This window comes from Barbus barbus (assembly GCF_936440315.1).
Source record: "Barbus barbus genome assembly, chromosome: 1".
NCBI classification, from domain to species: Eukaryota; Metazoa; Chordata; class Actinopteri; order Cypriniformes; family Cyprinidae; genus Barbus; species Barbus barbus.
In genome coordinates, this window is record NC_136729.1 from 21,829,772 (window position 1) to 21,851,220 (window position 21,449).

The following is a 21,449-nucleotide window of genomic DNA, read 5'->3' on the forward strand; positions in this document are numbered from 1 at the left end:
ACAAACAATTACACTCGGCTGCACACAAAAGAAACGGAGCGATCTTGTTATCCCAAGGTCTGACGACTCCAGAAAATGGTCAGTATGTTTCTGTTTATTACAAATAGCTGCTTTTCTTTGTCCCAGGGCAGGCTTGTATCAGCAATTTAGAAAAAAAAAAGAAAAAAATATACATGAGGGAAAAATATATATAATTATTTCTTAAAAATGTTAAAACTGAAATTGTATGTTATTGAAATCAAACTGAAATCATGAACGTGTGTGTGTGTAGATAGATAGATAGATAGATAGATAGATAGATAGATAGATAGATAGATAGATAGATAGATAGATAGATAGATAGATAGATAGATAGATAGATAGATAGATAGATAGATAGATAGATAGATAGATAGATAGGAGTTTTTGTACAGTAAAAATTGTATACTTTTCTTCAGTTACGTTGTGAAGTGGGGTTTTCTTTTCGTAATTTACTCTTTTGAGTTTGTTTGCTGTTCCTCACTACTGACACACACACACAACACCATTTTTATTCTGTTACGTGACCAACTTTCCCCTAGACTTAATACGGGAACGTAACATAGATAGATAGATAGCATACACTTTTATAAACACTACTTTTATGTTAATGTACCACACACACACTTTCACACACATAGTCTGGAGTGTGTACATGAGGACAGTGCTTAGGTGGTCTATGTCATATCACTAACTGCATGCTGAGTATAAGTGCTGGCAGTATAAACTGCACTGGCCTCAGTGTGTTGGCATGCTGTGCCACTCAATATTGCAGATTACACACACACACCGAAGACCATAATGCTATTCAGTCTAGACCTGATAAGAGGCTCGCACTACTATTTGCTATTAGCCTGTTCTAAAAAATAAAAAGGATGGAAAAACTAGCTTGCATTCTTTTTCATTAAAGACATGAGGCTAGTTTTTGAACTGGAAAGTTGTACAAGGCATGTAATCTTTAAAAACCTACTTGACTTTATATTTAAGGACGCATCAATATGTAGACTGTGAGCTATTCTTCCCGCAGGGTTATCAGTGCCTCTGGGTGGATAGGGGCCTCTGTGTTAGTACAGCTGCTTCTCCTGCAGCTACATACAAACCTGCTACAGCAGCTGGAGAAAAGAAAAAGAGAGTGAGCTGATTTTGAATGGACTGTATAAAAATCACACATTTAGATTATTGCCTGATTACTCAAACAGCTTCTTTGTTTTAGCAGTAAATCCACTCTATAGGTATCATTTTAATTATGAATGGTCACTCTCTTTCTCTTTCTGTCACACTCTTTTTGTTCAACACAATTTGTGGCTGATGGAAGATGTCTTCATTATGTGTGCATGCTATGTCCAGCAACTCAATATGCCATTGGGGCACCCTGTAATCTTTCTATAGATATTAGACACAACTTGTCTCAGGCAAACATCTTCTATAAGAAAAAATCATTCCCAGTGGCTGCCTTCAACTTGTGATCGATAGAATGCAACCATATTTTCCTTATGTACTTCCTGTACATCATAAACTGGCATTCTTTGGCCTATGAATATTCAAGTCAAGTAACTTCCACTGGAAAAATCTTGTATTCAGAAATTGCTTGCTTCACCACTTAATCAAATTATTTTATTATGTACACAGAGAATGTTAGTTAGAGGACCACAGGTTTTTGTTGTGCAAGTGGTTTATTGCTGAGCCCTAAATTAAATGTCTCAAGGCAAGTCACAAGTAGAGTTAAGGATCAATAATGTCTTTATGTGGTTTATTATTAGGAGTTACTGCTGACTGAATTAGTTTTGAAACCAGAAGTAGTTAATGTGTGTGTGTCACCACATGAAGCATTAAGCATATTGTTTACAGTTATTACTACTAACATACATTTGGAATAGCATTAGTAATGATAATGCATTGGCTCAGCATTTTGCATATGTGCAGATGACAGTTTTATAGCAAAGATAACTGAATTCTCATCTGTCAACATAGCACAGTAAGAATATGGGAGTTCCTGAATGGTGCTTGTGCACTCTGGTCTTGCCCTTGAACACACGTACACAATTTCTTTCAGTTGTGCTACTGTGTGTCTTTCTGTCACTTCTCCATAAACTGACAGCAGCAAAGCAAGCTCCAACTTGTATTTTAATTCAGGCCTGAAGTTACTTATTTCAGTATTGATCAGCTGTAATGCTGAATCAATGCTCATCTTGTTACCTGGGCTATACCCGTGTAGCACACTGATATCCCCGGCCACAGGAACTCATTCCCTTTGCAAAGTGACTTTACCATAAAATCAATGGCTGCTTTGTTACTGATACAGGAGACAACCACGCAGAGAAAGGCCAGCAGCAGTGTAGAAAACATGCATGTGGCTAATATTCAAATCAACATTGTGAAGATAGTCCACGTTTTCTGTGTTTTTTTTTTTTGACAGAAATAAAAATAATGTTGTTGATGATGATGATGATTATACATTAATAATAATAATCATAATAAAATTATTATTAATAATATTGTTGTTATTATTATTTTTATTATGTCAGGTAGAACTATTGAATGACCAGCAAAAGTAGAAAAACTGGAAATCTGTTCTTGTCACATTCACACTGTCAGTCATTCCCTACAAATTTACTCTAAAAGGCAACTGAGAGGGCAGATGTTGGCAAATAGCGATAAATGAAAGTGACCCTGCCTTGCTAATAGAACAACTCGAAGCCCGCGCTAGACCGCCATCAAAATATTTACCAAAGCTGCAGCGCGTGCTCTGACCTTCTCAATCAATTACTGCGCGTGGGCGCCGCTGGCTGCGCAATTTACCAAATCCAAATTCCCACTTTATGACCGCACTGCTCCGACTTTACGCTTGCCCCGTATCACAGCCGATGAAACAATCGAGAATAAGTCCCTCCAGATTTCCGCCACCTCAGCACGCAGACTTCAGCAGTCACTTAATAGACTGGGGTTGTCGTCGAAGGTTGAGACTGAGGAAAATGGTTTTGTCTGTGCTTTGCTTGAGTTGCCAAAGGCTGCACACAGTATAATATTAGATATACGCTTAACATTTATAAAATTAGGATAGACATTTTTTTCTCCCTTCTTTCTATTTAGGCCTCTTGATATTGTGCAAACAAGAGGTCTAAATCCGCCCGTGTTAGTGTAAAGGAGGCGTAAAGGTTAAGAAAATCCCCACAGTGTACAGACGCCAGAGGTGTAATCTAAACCACCTGTAGATGTTCAGTATAGGACAACAAAGTCGGTTCTGATAGAGCTTTTGGTCCTCGCTAATGAAGGGTTAAAACAGACGTCGCCATTTGAATTTGGTGTTTGATACAATTTGTTAAAGCATTTTAATAAGTTGCAGTCCATTGACTACTCTTAATTTACTCCAAATTGCTGTGTGTGCCCAGGGAACAGTTCAAAACTCGTAACTTTCTCCTCCACTGCAAGTTATCTCTTTAATAGACACGATTGATTGGAGAAACCTAATTAAAATAACATTAGTCAAATTATGCTAACAGTAAAAATTAAACTTTAAACATATTCAGGAAATACACTTGCTCCGGAGTTCATTTTTGAAAGCATTTAATTTATTGGATTAAATGTCCTCAGCCATTTCACACACACACACACACACGCACGCACGCACGCACGCACAAATGTGTTTAGTTTTATTTTTAGACATAGCCTAACATACAGATAGGTGTTTGTATAGGAAAATTTTAATTTCTCCCTACAATTTATTTTCCACTTCAGCATTAAAACAAACCATACAGTTTTAATGAAGTAAACTAAAGTTGTGATTTTTTGCAGAAAAGACTGCTTTACATAAATAGCGTATCGACTTTGATGAAATGTTGTAAATAATCTGGAATTACTTGGTATTAAACATATTACAGAACACATCAGCATTTTCCAGAACAACCCATCTAGCACTAGCTTCTGCGATTCTGTATAATGATGATAAAGCTACTATATTTCTAGTTCTTTTCCTGTATAACCAAAACTTAGATGCAAAATGTAAAATCTTCACAGAACTTGCAAACTGATTTCCCCTCTCGACTCTAACCAAATAAAATCCTGTTTGCCGGAGGTCTTAAAGAAAATGTGATTTAGGCCAGTCACTCTAACGCACATATTTCTCATTCCTCCCCCTGTCGAGTAGCCTACACCACACACACCAAAGGTCATTAAGTGTGTTTTCGTTTTAAATCCTTTGTCACCTCAATTAACAGGTGGCTCAATTAACAGATCGGATCAGAAAAGCCCGTTTAAAAGAGCATGTGCGATGGGGTATGTGTTACTTGTTTTCTGTCGCATTGGCATTGCAGAGCTGATTCAGAGGTGTAATTTGAAGAGCCCCTGTTTGAAGTCTTTGATCAGCGCTGTCGCGGGCATCTTGTGTATTGCATAAGGAAACGCTTTTGAGCGCAACGTCTCTGCTTGTTTATTTGGATGCGTGTTGGAGAATGCGAAATGGTGTCATCTGCATAATTGCTAGTAAAGGAGTCACAGAAATCATCCCTCAAGTCACACATCCGAGATTGCCCTATTTATACACGTGATGTTAGTGCGGTGCTTTGAAATGTTGGCCTGCGTTTAAATGGAGTCTTGTTAGGCAATAGGTAAAACTAAAAAACTTAAAAAGAAAATAATTAATTGATTGACAAATAAATAAACGCGTGCCCTAGAATAGCGTATATATTAACAATCCTGCTACAATTGTTTGGTTTTATTGCTGCTGTTAATATTATTATAAAAATATAACAAATATAAACAATATAAACAACAACAACAATAATAATAATAATAATAAGGCCTTTTATTTACATTGTTACAAGGGCTTCAAGAGGGGTGGGAGAAGAAGGCAGGAAGAAAACACTGTCCTAATGCTTTTATGGCCGTGCCAGTTTCCTGGGTCAGTGTGAAAGTGTTAAGTTAGTGCATGTGTATTTGATTGGGCCAATAAATCAGAGGCAAACCTTGAGGCCCTGACAGGTCCCGGGATGAGACACGTGTCCATCCGAATTCAGAGCGCTGCAGGGCGGACTCCAGCACGCACACTATATCCTTTCCCCGGTGCTTCCAACTTCACTACATTCAGTAGTTTGAAAACGGTTATATTGCATCAAAATAATTGCAAATACCTGTAGGTAAATATGACTAAAAAGAAAACCAGACTGCTTGAAACTAGAGGGTTAGCTGTGTTTTGTATTGTCCCAGATAGCGCAGTGCTGTGGGGTCAGCCGGGTGGGCTGATAGCTCTTGTTAGCTCTGCAGGTCCGTGTGGGTGTTATTGACGGTTATGTATTACCATTCGCTCTGAATGGCATCAGACTACTGTTCCAATTAATAACCCCCGTAATCCTGCATTGTCAGACGTCAAAAGAGCAGACACGTGGTAAGGGGAACATGGAAATCCGGGAGTCGTTAAATAAGCAAAGAGCCAATACAAATGACAGTCCTGATATTAGGATGCCATAACAATAACTACACTGTAAAAAATTCAAAATTTGCCCAACTCAAAATTTTCTAGTGACTGGTAACATTTAAAATTTTCCATTGGCCCAATTTTTAAACATTGAAATTCGGCAGATTGATTTTTTTCACTTATGGCAACAGTCAGTTGACATTGGCTCAATGAGAAATAATGTGTTGAGCCAAATGGAAAAACATTAAATCTACCAAAGCATGTTATTGGCCCAATTGAATATTTTAAATAGTACCAGTATACTTTTTTGGTTTTGCCTAATTTAAAAATGTCCATTGGCCAATTTATATAGCTAAAGCAACTTTACTGAATTGCTTATTCCCCATTGTACCAAATGAAAAAAAAAAAAAAATGCATTAAACGATACTAAACACTGCCACATTTTAATACTTTTAATTAAATCTACAACACAATATTGTGCAAACTACCTTAAAATGACAAACATATTAACATTTAACACAATAGCCATACATAAAATCATACATTAATTCTTACAAGATAAACAAAGATTAAGAATTGCATCTTATAAATTAAAACGCTTACAAACATGTGCAAAAACACCATAAAAGGTAATTTGTCTGGGGTTACTTCAACCAGCAGTTAGTGCAACGTCACCTGAGCTCATGAAACCGCATCTTAACTGTTTAAACACATGTACATTCACATAAAACACACACACCAAATTTACATAATGGCGTCGTTATTTCACCCAGTTTAGAGTAATTTTACAAATTCTACCACTCTCACAATTTACACATATTTACTAACATTCTCACTTTAAGCTCATGAAACCACATCTTACTTCACATATTAAACATGTTTTTACAAATGTTTACAGAGATGCAAAAAACAAAAACAAAAATAAAGAAAAATGAGCTCTTGAAACTGCATCCAACACTTTACAAAAGTGAAAAAAGGTAATCTTAACTCACAAAGTTTTAACTAATTAAAATATTAAACATGTAAACATTTATAAATGTAAGGTACAAAAACACACGGGGCTCATATTTGAGCTCATGAAACGGCAAGTGTCAAAACAGCATAAATTTAAGTTAACTGGGGAGGTAACGTCATCTATTCTTCGGTGTAGTTTCACTTGAATTGAACCATTCTCAGAAGCAGTACTTTTAGCTTGTAAAACTGCATCTTACACTACCAAAAAAAAATCTTGTAAGAGGTACTTTGAGCTTACTTCTCCCCTAAGGGTTTCATCACCTAGATTCCCAATAATGTGGACCTAAGAGCTTGAACTTTTTTGCTGCACTCAGTGCCAAGGTTTAAAAACACCTTCTGAATCAACTCAAAATTGTATTTTAGTCCTTATTGTACTCCATATTGAATGCATACACCAATCCAAAGAGTACAATGAATGCCTTTACAAAGTCTCCCAAGTTGTCAAATACCACCTCCTCTTCCAGCACAACGGAGACATCCTGAGTACTTGACTGGGCTCTTGAGGTGGGCTCTTCCATCTTCATTTCAGTTGTGTGGTTCTCCAATGGCTCTATACTCTGTATAAAAACAACAACAACATAGCAATGTCAATATTAAGTCTACATATAACAAATAAATCCAGAACAATATACAACATCATCACAACCCATATTCTCAATGTTTGATAAAATATGAATAAGTTACTTTAGGATCATTTTACTTTGTTGGCTACTTTGGTTGTTTAGTTTGTTTCATATCCTGTTACAGAGACTGAAGAAAAGCAAGAAAAGTATTTTTTGCAGTGCACAGCCAACAACACTGAGTGAAAAAAACATGATTCCATGCATTTCCAAAGTAGAGTAAAGAATATATATTTAAAAAAAAAAATATTAGTTGATTGCGCTCTGTAGTCTCCACAGAGTGTGATCTGAACCCTAAACACGTTTTGTCAAAAAAAAGACTTGGGAGTTATCTGCATTTGCTATTAAACACTTACTGTGTGTGTGTGTGTGTGTGTGTGTGTGTGTGTGTGTGTGTGTGTGTGTGTGTTATATATATATATATATATATATATATATATACACACACACTTTCAATTAACTTCAATTTTGTAAATTACCTGTATTCGAGTTATTGGATTTGCAAATTAACTCTTCATTTCAAAAAGACCTTTTAAAATAGCATTTCTTAAATCTATGTGGGTACTTCAAAATTAAGCCACATAGATTTTCAGGTCTAAACAGTATTTTGAAACTGTTAAAACCATACATATATATAGACGCCCCATTGGACCGCTCCAAGCACGTAGATGGATGCCATATATATAAATATATAATCTGTGTATGTGCTACGATGTAACGGTCATATTCAGAAAGCAATGAAACCGAAACCAAATTGTGTTGTTATCCTATATACAGTTGTGCTCAAATTTACACGCCCCTTGCAGAATATGCTAAATGTTAATAATTTTGACAAAATAAAAGGGATCATAGAAATTGCATGTTATTGTTTATTTAATGCTGTCCCGAATAAGCTATTTCACATGACAGATGTTTCTATATACTCCACAATACAAAATAATAAATGAATTCATAAAAATTACCCTATTAAAAAGTTTACATACCCTTGAATCTTAATAATCTGTGTTGTTTGCTGTATGATCCACGACTGTTGCTCTGTTTTGTGATGGTTGTTCACGAGTTCCTCATTGGTCCTGAGCAGTTCAACTGCCTGCTGTTCTTCAGAAAAATGAAGAGCTCCAGACTCCTCCAGCTCCTGCACATTATTAGAAAATGAAATAAGTACAATTTACCCTGATCATCCAATTCAAAAAATGTACACCCCCCCCAGCTCTTAATGCATTGTGTTGCCTTCTTGAGCATCAGTGAATGTTTTCACCTTATATAATAGTTATGTATGAGTCCCCCAGTTGTCATCAGTGTAAAAAGACGGATCTCAAAATCATACAGTCACTGTTGAAAAGGGTTCAAATATAAAAAAGGAGCTGGAGGATTTTTCTGAAGAACAGCAGGCAGTTGAACTGCTTGGGATCAATGAGGGACTAATGAACAACTATCACAAAATATAAAACAGTCGCAAATAATCCAGGAAACAACAGATTATTAAGATTCAAGGGTATGTAAACTTTTGAACTGGGATTTTTTTCATAAATTCAGTTATTACTTTGTCTTGTGGAAAATATATAAACATCTGTTATGTGAAATAGCTTATTCGTGACAGTATTAATTAAACAATAACATGCAAATTTTCTTCATCCCTCTTATTTTGATAAAGTTATTAACATTTTGCATATTCTGCAAGGGGCATGTACATTTATAAACTTTGAGCGCCAATTTCAAAGGCTCAGCAGACCAGCAATGCGTCTAGGCTAATCACATTTACAAGCTAATAGTATTTGACACTAATGTAGAATAAACATATATTCAATAAGAATTCGTTAATACTCACTGTTCAAGTCGTAACGTTACGTTAGTGTTCTTCACTAAATGGTGCCTCGCGTGTTCATACAGGCCTAGCAATGGTGGGTTCACTGAGGGGAAAGAAAAACATTTATATTTATAGCAGAAACGTATTCATTGTGTCTCATACATTTAATATCGTTATTATAAAGTGACATAAAATAATTTAGTTAAATAAATAGTAACTTTAAGTAACCGAGGGATCAGCATGGGCTAAATTGAGTTATAAACGCCAACACTACACCAGTAAGTTACTTTAAAGATGTGAATTCACTGTTACATTATTCTGCGAAATAAACACCAGAAAGGCGTGAATTCACACTTAATCTGCAAAAAATACAATGTAATACACGTAAAATGTACCGTGTCCTCAAGTATAAACCTGGATAATTCGGAAAACCTGGCAATTCATTTAGCGAATAACTTAACGTTAACGTAAATTACTTGTCTGAGGCGGTAATGTAATGCCCATGTTTTACGTTTTTTTGTCGAAATTACTGACAGTTGCACTCTATTTAACCTAAAGAGGACTTAATAAATACAGTTCAGTACTCACCGTAACTTTATAGATGAAAATCCGTCTGGAAATGATGTTTCGTTTCGTTGCTCCTAAGCATCTCTCGCTCTCCCGCACACAGGAATTTTAATCCAGTACGATTCTCTCATGCGCATGCGCACACTCGTTTTTGCTGCAAGGCTTGTTGGGCCAAAACAGATTTTTCACTTATGCTTGATAAATTGGCTGAAAACAATTTAATATGTTCGGTAAATATATATTTTTAACTTTAACTTCAGACCTTCAGCTAAAATTAGCACAATGTATTTTTTTGTTTTGGGGTAATTTTTGGGAAGCAATTTGTTGAGCCAATGTTTATTTGTCAATTTCCCCAATTTTTGTAAATGTACATTTTTTACAGTGTAGGCTCTCTCTTTAAAAGCAGATGGACGGTTTAGGAGGAACATTGCGTTCTTGGAAACCACATCACATTAAATCCAAGCCCAAGCTGATTCACCATAATCTTTAATTACTGAATTGAGATTTGGTCATACTATATTCAAATAAACGAATCTCGTTAAATCACTAATCGGTGCCGTTGTTTGGAAGACGATTAGCAGACATATGATGACACTAGACTAGGAGCATAATACGATTATAAATGTTTCCTGCATATTTTCATATATTGATTCAAGGAATTCCAATCGTGATCATCCTCCTTTGTTTTAATCTGTATTATTTACAGAAGGGTGCGGATTATATCAGATATTTTTCAATTGATATCTGTCTATCTGTAGAGTAATCCTGTTGGTTAATCGCCCAAAATATGTTTTTTGTTTTTTTTTTAGGAACAGAAGCTTTAAACATGACTGCAATTGAAATATTTGCGATTATATTTTAATACGTCAAAAAGCCTTCAAGATTGACAGCTTAAACACAGGCAATATCATATTTAGCAGTAGTAATACTAGCAATAATAATAATAATAATACATTTTCATTGTTGAAAAATTAAAATGCCCCACACTAAATTGTAATTTGCAGAAATCCACAATAACCGCATATATCATATTACGAAATTATGCTACTGTTCAGGCTTTGAATTTTTTTCTCAACTTACTCTGAAGGCGAACGGGAACATGCCAGTGTTTTGATGTTTCACTAAAGGCATCAGAAGAGACCCCGACTGGTTTGTTCCGTGTTATATGAACTAACAACGCTCTTCACATAATATGTTCCTTGTTTTAGTAAGAACAAGCACACAATTATGTAGGCTGTGTGCTCTCCGATTTAAACTTTAAAGTTCTTCGTTTCACGTGGAAGAGACGCGGGTAAAATAAAGACACAAAAGATCTGCGGGAAGTTAATGACTCAACAAGAGTAAAATATTTATCATTTTGTGGACGATCAAAATTTTTGAGAAGTAACACAAGAAATGGGAAAGGGCTGAAGCGGCGAACAAATAGCAAATGAAATGAATGGCGAGCCATAAAATGAGATTTGAAACTCATTCAAATAAGAGATGGTAACTTCAGAGGACTTATCCAGACGGAGAGCAGGAGCAGAGAGAGAGAGAGAGGAGGGAGAGAGAGGGAGGGAGAGAGAGAGAGAGAGAGAGGCTCTGAAGTGGGGGTGAGACTTGAGAAATAGGAGGAGCTTCTGAACGACTAAAAATGTCAATCACAAAAAGGAGTTCCAATAATCTAAAGCAATCTGTAAGGACCTGACCTTAGTCCATTCAGATCAATAGGGAAGTAAGGGAGGAAAGCGCAATCGGATCGTTTACACTGGCTCTTTCGGAGGAAATATAGACTTCCCTGACAGTTTGCACTCACTGTAAAGTGGATATCGTGGTGCGCACCAAGAGGGCGATTCGCTGCTTTTTGTGACTCCAGTAGACTTTCTCCACAATAATGTCTTTCCCACAGCTGGGATATCAGTACATCCGACCCATATACCCGCAGGACAGGCAGGGGATAGGCAGTGCCCGAGCCGGGACAGACCTGAGCCCATCCGGAGCGCTCTCTAATGTTCTCTCCACTATGTACGGATCACCATTCGCTGCCGCACAAAGCTATGGAGCTTTTCTTCCTTATTCAAATGATCTGTCCATTTTCAACCAGCTGGTGAGTAATCATTTTATTTTTTGTGCTGTTTTCTCTTTCTCTCTCAAAATCCTTTAGGCTACTTCAGTTTATGTTTCAAAACCATTCATTACTGATGCTAGTTTTGCAAGACGGTGGTGAACTTTGCTGTTTACTCCGTTTGGCAAATACAAGAGGGGTTGAAAAAGTGAAAAATGAATAAAATAATAAAATAAAATAATAATAAGTGTAAAGTGCGTGTGATTGCGCCTAATTACAATAAATTTAAATCGTTAAACAATTGTTACATTTATTAAGGAAGAAAAAAGATTCATGCACAGATTAAATATAAATAGGCTACATATAGCCTATATGGGTGCATCTTGTCAATTGATTTGGAAAAATTTATATAAGTAGCCTATATAAAGTGTAAGCTAGCCTACTAAAGAATTTAATGCCGTTAATTAGCCTATTAAAAAAAATAATTAAAAAGTATTACAAAAATCTTCCTCGCTTTTGTAATTGCTCACAGACTGAAAATAATTTACGCAATTCATATATTAAGCAACAGTACACCAGGGAACTGCAACTGAGTACAACAAAACGTAGTAGCCTATGCCAGGCCAAGAATAATAATAGTGAATCGCAATAATGTTGGATCCGTGTTCTGTGTTTTTAAGGGGGCACAGTACGAACTGAAGGACAGTCCGGGCGTCCAGCATCCTGGATTTGCCCACCATCATCCTGCTTTTTACCCATATGGTCAGTATCAGTTCGGAGACCCTTCCAGACCCAAAAATGCCACCAGGGAGAGCACCAGTACCCTCAAGGCCTGGTTAAGTGAGCACCGGAAAAACCCGTACCCTACCAAAGGCGAGAAGATCATGCTGGCCATTATCACCAAAATGACCCTCACTCAAGTGTCCACCTGGTTCGCCAACGCCAGGAGGAGGCTAAAGAAAGAGAACAAGATGACCTGGGCCCCACGGAGTCGCACGGACGAAGAAGGAAATGTTTACAACAGCGATCACGAGGGAGAGGACGGCGACAAACGCGAGGATGAGGAGGAAATCGATTTGGAAAATATTGACACGGAGAATATTGAGAATAAGGACGATTTAGACGAGCAGGACGAGCTGCATTCTGATTTGAAACTGGATGGCAGGAGCGACTCTGAAATTTCAGACGGGTATGAGGATTTACAAGGACCGGAGCAAAGTTTGTTCAAGGCGATGGTGAAAGACGGCAAAGAAATTCACGGCGACCGCGCTGAGCACTTTCACCATCACAGTCATCATCATCATCACCACCACAACAACTTAGAACAGGCCAACAGCGAGCCGGTCAAACTCAACCAGGCCATCATCAACTCTCCGCCCTCAGAAAACAACCCACCTCCGGCTCCAAAACCTAAGATCTGGTCTTTGGCAGAGACTGCCACAACTCCAGACAATCCGCGAAAATCTCCACTGACGAACGGGACTTCCGCTGCGTCTGCCGCTCAGACCATCATCACACCTCACAGACTCCTTTCGTGTCCCGTAGGGAAAATTCAGAGCTGGACAAATAGGGGTTTCACCGCACACCAGCTCGCCTTGCTGAACTCAAACCACTACTTAGGACTCAGTAACCAGGCTTCGGCGAATGGCCTTGCCCTGTACAGCAGACAAGCAGAGGACAGGAGTCAAAACTCCGAGTCCACAGTCACAGGTACATGTCACCCACACTGAGAAGCGCAGAGATGTGCAATTAATGCTTTTTGTTGACACCATTAAGACTGTACTGACAGACTGGAAACGCACCATTCTTATTCCTCTCTGAATCTATTTTCATTTGATCACTACTGTGAAACATTAAAGTAAAAACAATTACGCTTGAAATGCAAATGTCTATTGGAGAGTACTTATCTGAGATTATATAAATATATATAGTTCGTCCTTTTTCTTCTTTTTCAAATACCCAAAAGTATGTCCAATTGAATATGTGGGCAAAGGGTTTCAGTTGGTGTGTTAGTGTGTGCGAATTTTGATATTTCTAGGCAGCAAACTTTTTGTTTCAGCAACTGGCTGCAAGATCTTTTTTAAAGACTCTGCTTTTTAAAATAATAATAATAATAAATTGGCATTTACATGGTTTTTTTCTTTTCTTCTTCTTATTACTGGTTTTATTATTTCAGAAAGATCTAGTGCCTTGGAAGCAGAGAAACAGTTGTTAAAAACAGCCTTCCATCCTGTTCAAAGACGGTAAGAGCGGAGATATTACATTACCTGTCCGTGACTTCAATTTAGCGTGTTACTTTTATTTATTTTTTTAATTGTTACTTGTTGATTTTTACATTTGAACATCACATAATGTTCATGCATGACGGTCTAGTCACGCACTCGGGTACTTGGTATACCGTGGTTTAAACATGATTTATATATTGTGCTTGTGCAATAATAAACCCATAATGTCAAACCAATAAATCTCCAGTGCGTCGATGCGATATTTCAGAATGTTGATTTTGGAAACGTTGTTCTATAGCCTATTGCTTGCAGATTTAGTTTTGTATTGGCCCCGTGTTTTTCATGCTTCCCTTCTATATCCCAATAGGCCCCAGAACCAACTCGAAGCTGCCATGGTATTATCCGCCCTCTCGTCCTCGTAGGCTTTTCTCTCTTTTTTGTTTACTTCTCATTTTAACCTGTGTAAGGAATGTAAAATAAAAATAACTCACTTCTGTATACTTACATTGTAAGCATGTCCTGTGTACAATGGCTGATGTTAATGCTGTCAGGCCAAGTAGTCTGTGAGTCCCATTTTCTTTTGTAAGCTCTGTGAGGATTTGATGTTGAAATGTTTTGTATATAACGTAAAGAAAATGTATATACTTGTGATCCGAAATTGTACAAGAAAGTCTATATTTTGGCTAATAAATGAACCGCTGCAACTTTACCGTCACTTTTCCTTTTTTTTTTTAAACGACTAAAAAAACAAAAACAAAAACAAAACAAAAAACAATGGAGTGAAATGCTAATATAGTAAATGATATTAGAAATGTAATGCTTTTCTGTGCGGAAATGGTTACTGTGTGTGCGTTTTGAAAGGCATAGGAAACGTTAACTCGAGGTTATGAGGTTTGAAACGGAGGATTTGAAGTATTTTCCTATTTCAGGGACTTAACTGTAATTAGCTCCTTCTTGAATCGCGCATTTGGATATTAATGGATGGGGATTATCCCCACCGAGGCGGAACAGCCAATATGAAATGAATAATTATTTCATTTATATTGGGTTGAAATAGCATACAACTCAATTTCACTATAATGAGAATTTAATATTTTTTTCTTTGAAGAGGAAAAGTCACACAAAAATGAAATGCTTTCCTCTGTACAGATGGTTGATGCAGCGTAATCTCGACTATTTATAATTTTTGAGATTCTGCTTTTTTAAAATGTAATGAATTCTAATCAGACATTGATGTTGTGCTGCTTGCCATATGCCTTCGAAACTGTGCGAAATTATTTATTTATGTGTGCTTTCCCTCTTGAAGATGATTTGCATGGCAGTAGCTTTGTTTCAGGATTTCCAAAGTTTGGAGAAATTTAGAGTTGGAGCTCCCTCTACTGTCCACTCTGAGCGGCCTTTACATGGACTGAGCCATTTTGATCATAATCTTTCATTTATGTCATTTATTCGAGAAAGTGAAAGTTGACCATGGGCATTTTTGGGATAATTCGTTCTATTTTGGGAGTGTTAAGCAATGTAAGGCGATTTCCCAATGAGAAAAATGCCTGGTGGAATATTTTGACACACAAAATTACATCATCTAAACTGAAGACCGTATCCGCACAGCGAAATAATAATGGAGAGAAAAAGAAAAAAAATCAGCATAGGTTTAAATGTCAAATTTAATTTCCGAGTCTCCAAGAGAGAGAAAAAAAACCTTAATAGCCTAATCGAAAAAGATTTTAAAAAATCAAAATTAAAATATAAAACCCTATTGAATGGCAAACTACCTGAATTAAAATAATATTTAAATGTACAGTTCGCGTTCAACAATCACACACAACTCAAGACATACTATTATTGTTTTTAAAATGTTTAAGAATAATTCAAATAAATACAATAATCGCAAAGTGTAGCCTGTCACCAGGACACGGAGCACAAATGGTCAACTATGCCAGTCTGTATACTGCAAATAATAACCTAATTAATTATGCCACTGCCCCTCTTTTAGAACAACAAAGCGCTCCAGTTCATAATAACCCAGAGACACAGCCAGAGAGAGAGAGAGAGAGAGAGATAGAGAGAGAGAGAGAGAGAGAAATCTGCGTCCGGGTTAATAAAAAGTATTAATCGTGCCCGCTGTTCGTGCTTTTTAAAATATATAAGCCTATTCAATTAGCATATCTCTCCGAAATTCCATTCCGTCAAACTAAGAGCTGGCTATGAATATTCATAAAACGCTGTGTGACGTTGGTGACACTGATTGATGTAATCATCGTTCTGGCTCTCACTCGAAAGAGCGCCACCAGCTAGAGCGCAGAAACTGACCAACATTCTCCAATCAGTGCTGACCCTCTCACGCACACTGTGCAGGTCAAGAGGGAGAGCGCGAGGCCAGCGGCAAACAGGCTTGCAGAGACATGCGTGCAATTTGCACTTCAACAGACCGAGAACGTATAGGCTACACGTGGATTACTATGAAGCAAAAACTATATCTAAAATAGTTACAATATTAGGCTATCATTAAATTATACATTAGATGTGGGCCTTATTCCTCACCAAGCTTTCCCCTCTAAGGCGTACGGGAGACCAGATAATTTTTTAACACATTTTTTTTACCCGTTATGTGCCTTTAACTTTGAGATATTATCCACACATTTATCTTCTACTAATTACAAGAGTTTAGAAATATACCCAAAATGTGTCAATTAGAGTAAAATAGGTAGAGTACTGTTTACTCCCAATAGAACATCGATATTTTGAGCATTAATTTATCACGGTAGTCAGATGGTTCTTCAAAATAAAGGCTATTCGCTATCATCCACCAAATTTTAAGCATTCCAATACAAATTAGGAATAAATGCATTCATAGATTAATTTGATATAGCAAATTCATCCCTGTATCTGTTGATGGTGTTACAGCGCTTCCAAACTACTTTTATGTTGTCTTTCATTAGCAAAATATAATAGAATCAGCGTTAGATCGACAATAGAGACTTTATCACGCACAATTTTCAGAAGAAATCATGCGCCCTTTCCAGTGACGAGCCCGTTCAGGGTTGTCATAAATATTGATGCTTGTTTAGTGTGCGTTCTCCGCATATTAGGCGCTGAGGGACCTGAGCCACTCTTGATCATTAAAATCCATTTGAAATGCTCCTGAAAGGATGACACTGGGCTTCACGGCGCCTCTGATCATCGCATGAAATTAAGGATTAAAATGCCTCGCCAGAAACAAAGTAATCACCGATACCGATGTCGCCATAAGTGTCCAACCGCTTTCTTTCTCAATTTAGCAAATGGAGAGCATTAATGAACATTTTGCTCAGAGCTATGCAGAGGACATTCCGACTGGGGCTGTGAGTGTCACTCATTTATTCAGAGTTAAGTGGATGTCCTTGTGGCTAATGAGCAATAATCAACAGTGACTCCTCTTTTTATTCCAACGCTTCCAGCAATGTTAAAAAACGGGAGCCCAGTTTCCGCTGATACACAAGAGGGTTAGCAGCAATTGCTACCGAGCTAGAAACATCAGATAAAATTCGATTTACATGGTTAAATCGAATTTACAATTTACAATAATAATAATAATAATAATTAATGCCTAGCCACATAGCATTAAAAAAACAAACAGTTAACATTTTAATTAAGCAAGAAATTATAATTTTTAACCATTGATATAAATAATTATTTTCATTGCATTTAACAACAGTTATGAGCAAATAGTTCTTGAAGTTTCCAGCAGTTTAATTTGCATCTTGCTCCAAAAAAATTGGTGCCACTGCAAATACTAGATTTTACGAATGTGAGCATTTATATTTATTTATTCGCACACAGATAATACATTGTGTATATATTGGGCGACTGAGTAGGTTGAGTGGGATAATATCATCAGTGTGCATAAATACATACATAACCTGCCCTTTTCAGTACCGCAGAACTGCAGCATCTGTGGGAAATTCAGCACCATTGACACTCTCCAAATAAATGGCAATTCAGTCTATTAGCCACCACTAACCCTTTATATCTCCAAGTACCATTCTCCCTCTACATCAATGACAGAGCTACATAGCTGTACCACTCACTGTGAGGAATGCTTTGTTAAATACCAATTTGGATGGGGGAAAGCGATGAAACACAGTGGAATCAAAGGCAAATCTAATCTATCTTTCTGACTCGCCATTGATGCCGAGAGGGAGGACAGACAGACAGGGCTAACCCTTTTAGAGCAAACCAACCAATGGAGTCATCAGCAGCCTTCTGCATGAATGGACAGGGCTGGAGGAGGACATGAAGACAGGAGTGGGCTGCTGAAGGGGCCAGAGTCAGGCTGTGAAAGAGAGGACCAGCCCTGTGCCGTGCCCCTGTCCACCCCTCTCTGTCAGTGTGCTCTGTGGCGACGATGTCCCACCACACCCCATCCCAGCACCGAGCAGGACAAATGTCAGCGCTATTGTAGCCCTGCAGAAGCTTTGAAGAGCCCTGTTCTCTTTGTGGAGGTCACTAATCCTTTTATGAGGCACTGCTGATCGTTAGCTTGGCAAACACACACATATACACAGCTCAGAGCTCGCTCTCTCTTTCTATCTCACACAGCAGAGTGTGTAGAATTTTTTTCTTTTCCTCAGACACGGCTGACATGTTTAGATGACCTGTAAGGCTATAGAGGAAAACAGTGAAAGCATAGAGGACACATGTTCCACACTGTCACTGTGCATGAGGTTACAGGCCATCTGAACACTTCTGCTGCTTCAAAGAAGAGATAAGCACATTTACACCCCTAAAATCTTGTTTTACACACACAAATACAAAAATGCACAAGCCACCAGTGTCTGGGCCGCTAAAGTCAGGATTAGATTTGTGATGAAAACATTTTTAAAATACGCAGGAAATCCATCAAAACATCTTCAGAACTATAGAGTAATTCGTACCTCACTGAAATTTACCAATGTCTTGATGTTTAGCGTTCACTGTCTAAGCTGAGCAGTGAAGGCACGTCGGATGTAGAAAATGTGATTGGGATACTATTAAAAAAAAAAAAAAAAACAGCACGCAAATGCACGGCGATGAAGGTGCAGTGGGGCATTTGTCAGTTGATTCTTTCTCTGGCGGGTCTGGGGACAAAAGAACGAGAGAGTGACACTCTGTAGGACAGGAGGCGGGGCTGTGGAGAGTGCTAATTTCATGCCCTTTGTTGACAGAGGTTAGAGAGAGGAATTCTTTCTCTCCATCTGAAAGACAACAAGTGGGGCAGAGGGTTATGGGTGTAAAAGGAAGACGACGGAAAAAGAAAGCGAGAGAGAAAGACAGAAAGGTTGTGGGAGCCTTTGCCGTTCAGCCAGCTGAAAGATTGTACCTTTCTCAGCCATTATGGTCGAGTTAAAGGGTATTTATGGAAATGTTTCTTTGAAGCAGAGTACTGCACTTTTTTCTCTCCTCCCCCCCAACCAAGAGAAGTCTCAATCCTTCTCTCCTCTCCTCGCCTCTGCCCCGGACATGGCTCTGTCTCCCCCTGCATTTGCTCCCCTTTCTCAATAGCATGAAAAAAGGGCTGCCTTGGTGAATGTGATCTGAATGGAGTGACTGAACTGTAAAGGTTAAACTACAAAGGGATCACACCAGTGCCAGGCTTGAAAAATCAACTTTTTTATGACCGCTGAATGGCTTCTTATAAAAGATGATTTACTAGATACATGACATGAGATCTAATAATTTTTTATCAGTAAAGGAATATTCTTATTCTTATACAAGTGTTCAGTACAAGTTAAGCTCAATTGATAGCATTTGTGACATAAAATGTTGATTACCAAAAAAAAAAAAAAACCATTCAGTTTGCCCCTCCTGCCCCTTGTTTTTCTTTGAAATAGGCAAAAATGGGGAAAACTTTTTCCTTTGAAAAAGTTGAATGGGGCCAACTTTTGGAGGATCTAAAAGCATAAATATATAGAGTATACTTTTATAAAAAGTATGATTTTTTTTATTTTGGATATAACTGCACAGAAAAGGTTAGAAAGCATTTTTTTGCACATTTACACATTGTTTCCATATTGGGCTATACTATTGAAACAGTGTATTTTAATTTTTACAGGCCCCCATTCACTTTCATTGTAAGTGCTTCAGTGTAGCCCACTTTTTTTTTTTAAGAAAAAGTGAGACGAATCGAAATAAGTTTTTGTGTTGTCAACTGAGCTTACGTTTGAATTGAACCCAGAATATTCTTTTAACAACATACCATTTTGATACAAATCTGAAATACAGAGGAGAGAATGGATCTCTTTTTCCGTTGAAAGGAGAGACAGAAAGAAAGGGAGAGAAAAATCACCTGCTTTCCTCTTGTACATCAGTCAGCAGTGTAGTACAGAATTTCTCCCGAAAGTGTGAACTCATAAGACAGCTCCTGTGCCCCTGTGAAAGCTGTGATATCATGACTGAGACAGGAATGTCACCAGCACATCCATCTGACCTGTTCCTTCCTTATCAAAACCGTGGGGTCAGAATCGACTCTGCAAATCAAACCACACAAGTCGCATTCTGTGAATTCCACTCAAGCCTTGACTTGACAACAGATATATGGCGAATGTTTTCCCTATATAATTATAGATCATATATTTACCAGCTCAGGTATTGATTGTGAGAGTGGCTAAGGGCTTCTTTGGATTGGCTGTGGTGGAAGGAATGACTTCATAAATTCTTCTTTTCTCGGAGCTCTGTCAAACAAGTTGTGCCCTGTGTTTCGCATGAATACATTAGCGAAGCTCGGCTGATTGATTGGGAGAGCTGGGAAAGAGAGAGCACACCAATGAACTTGCTCTCTCAACAAGATTAATAGGGTTTATTAAATACTCTTGTGTCCCATTTCATAATGCGGATGCAACGGGAGGCCAACAAATTCAGATGCGGCTCGTACTCCATTGTGCTTTTATCTGTGTTAGAATCGGATGGCATACCTGTGAGAAAAAGTAAAAGTAAAGTTTTTTTGTTTTTTGTTTTCAGTTTGACAAAAGCAATATTTTGTAACATTTAAAACCTCACATTGAAATAGCAGCACTGTGGTTTGAGCAAAGCCAGACCGACAGACCTAGATAATGTTTATTGTAGCTCAGATTGCAATGTTAATCAGATCACAATCGGCCTTTGAGTTGTGTACTTGCCCCAAAAGTCTAAGATGATGTGTGTTCAATCCAAATATTCAATTGCACACTCATATATCATGTTATACCTACAACAAAACGCACTGTTGCTTGATTATAACTGCACATGTAAACATGTTTTGTGACAATATCAGTGGAAGAGGGAGTTCACCAGGACAAAATTGTGTGACATAAACGTGAGTGTGTGTGTGTGTGTGTTAAAGGCTGTCAAATGAACAGCAAAGAGCACTCCATTCTTCCTCACTTCTCTTTGTGCTTACATATAAACCTCTTGTCACCATGACATCTCTCTCCTTAATAATGCTATTGCCATGCAAATAAGAGAGGATGTGTTTGTGTGAGCATGTCTTCCAAATACGGGTGAGAGGGGACCTCTATTGGACCAGGGACAAAGGTTTTTTTTTTCCTTTGCTGGGCACAATAAGTTCAGGAATTTGTGTGTGTGTGTGTGTGTGTTGTCTGTGCTTGTGCATTCTACACAAACTAATTCTTTTCTGGATTTCTTTTCGTCCCCCTCTTCCTGGATAGACAGGAAGTAGGAAGTAGGGGGCTCCAGGGAGGCAAAAAAAAAGAAGCCCATGGTCGATCAATCCAGTCAGGCCCAAACGCAC

General features: G+C 37.8%; 1 protein-coding gene and 1 long non-coding RNA gene across 3 annotated transcripts; one reads left to right on the forward strand and one right to left on the reverse strand.

Annotated features, from left to right (window-relative positions):
• Positions 1-5,857: 5,857 nt before the first annotated feature.
• Positions 5,858-9,561, reverse strand: LOC306883841. Of its 2 annotated transcripts, XR_013785387.1 has the most exons (5): positions 9,458-9,561; positions 8,891-8,972; positions 8,321-8,394; positions 8,046-8,197; positions 5,858-6,999 (listed from the first exon to the last, which is right to left on the reverse strand). It is a non-coding gene; the product is annotated as an uncharacterized lncRNA (long non-coding RNA). The 2 variants fall into 2 exon arrangements; XR_013785388.1 differs by lacking the exon at positions 8,321-8,394 and having other exon boundaries at positions 5,866-6,999; positions 9,458-9,537.
• Positions 9,562-11,078: 1,517 nt separating this feature from the next.
• Positions 11,079-14,413, forward strand: LOC306872496 (iroquois-class homeodomain protein irx-3-like). The gene is made up of 4 exons (XM_079421076.1): positions 11,079-11,522; positions 12,161-13,190; positions 13,657-13,723; positions 14,073-14,413. The coding sequence occupies exons 1-4, from the start codon at positions 11,310-11,312 to the stop codon at positions 14,125-14,127; spliced, it is 1,365 nt and encodes a 454-aa protein (XP_079277202.1). The 5' UTR covers positions 11,079-11,309; the 3' UTR covers positions 14,128-14,413.
• The last annotated feature ends 7,036 nt before the right edge of the window (positions 14,414-21,449 follow it).

Excerpts from the sequence above, each read along its gene's own strand:
- LOC306872496 (XM_079421076.1), top strand. The coding sequence starts at position 11,310 with ATGTCTTTCCCACAGCTGGGATATCAGTACATCCGACCCATATACCCG. Across the intron at positions 11,523-12,160 it reads TGTCCATTTTCAACCAGCTG|GGGGCACAGTACGAACTGAA; the intron begins GTGAGTAATCAT and ends TGTGTTTTTAAG. Across the intron at positions 13,191-13,656 it reads CTCCGAGTCCACAGTCACAG|AAAGATCTAGTGCCTTGGAA; the intron begins GTACATGTCACC and ends TTATTATTTCAG.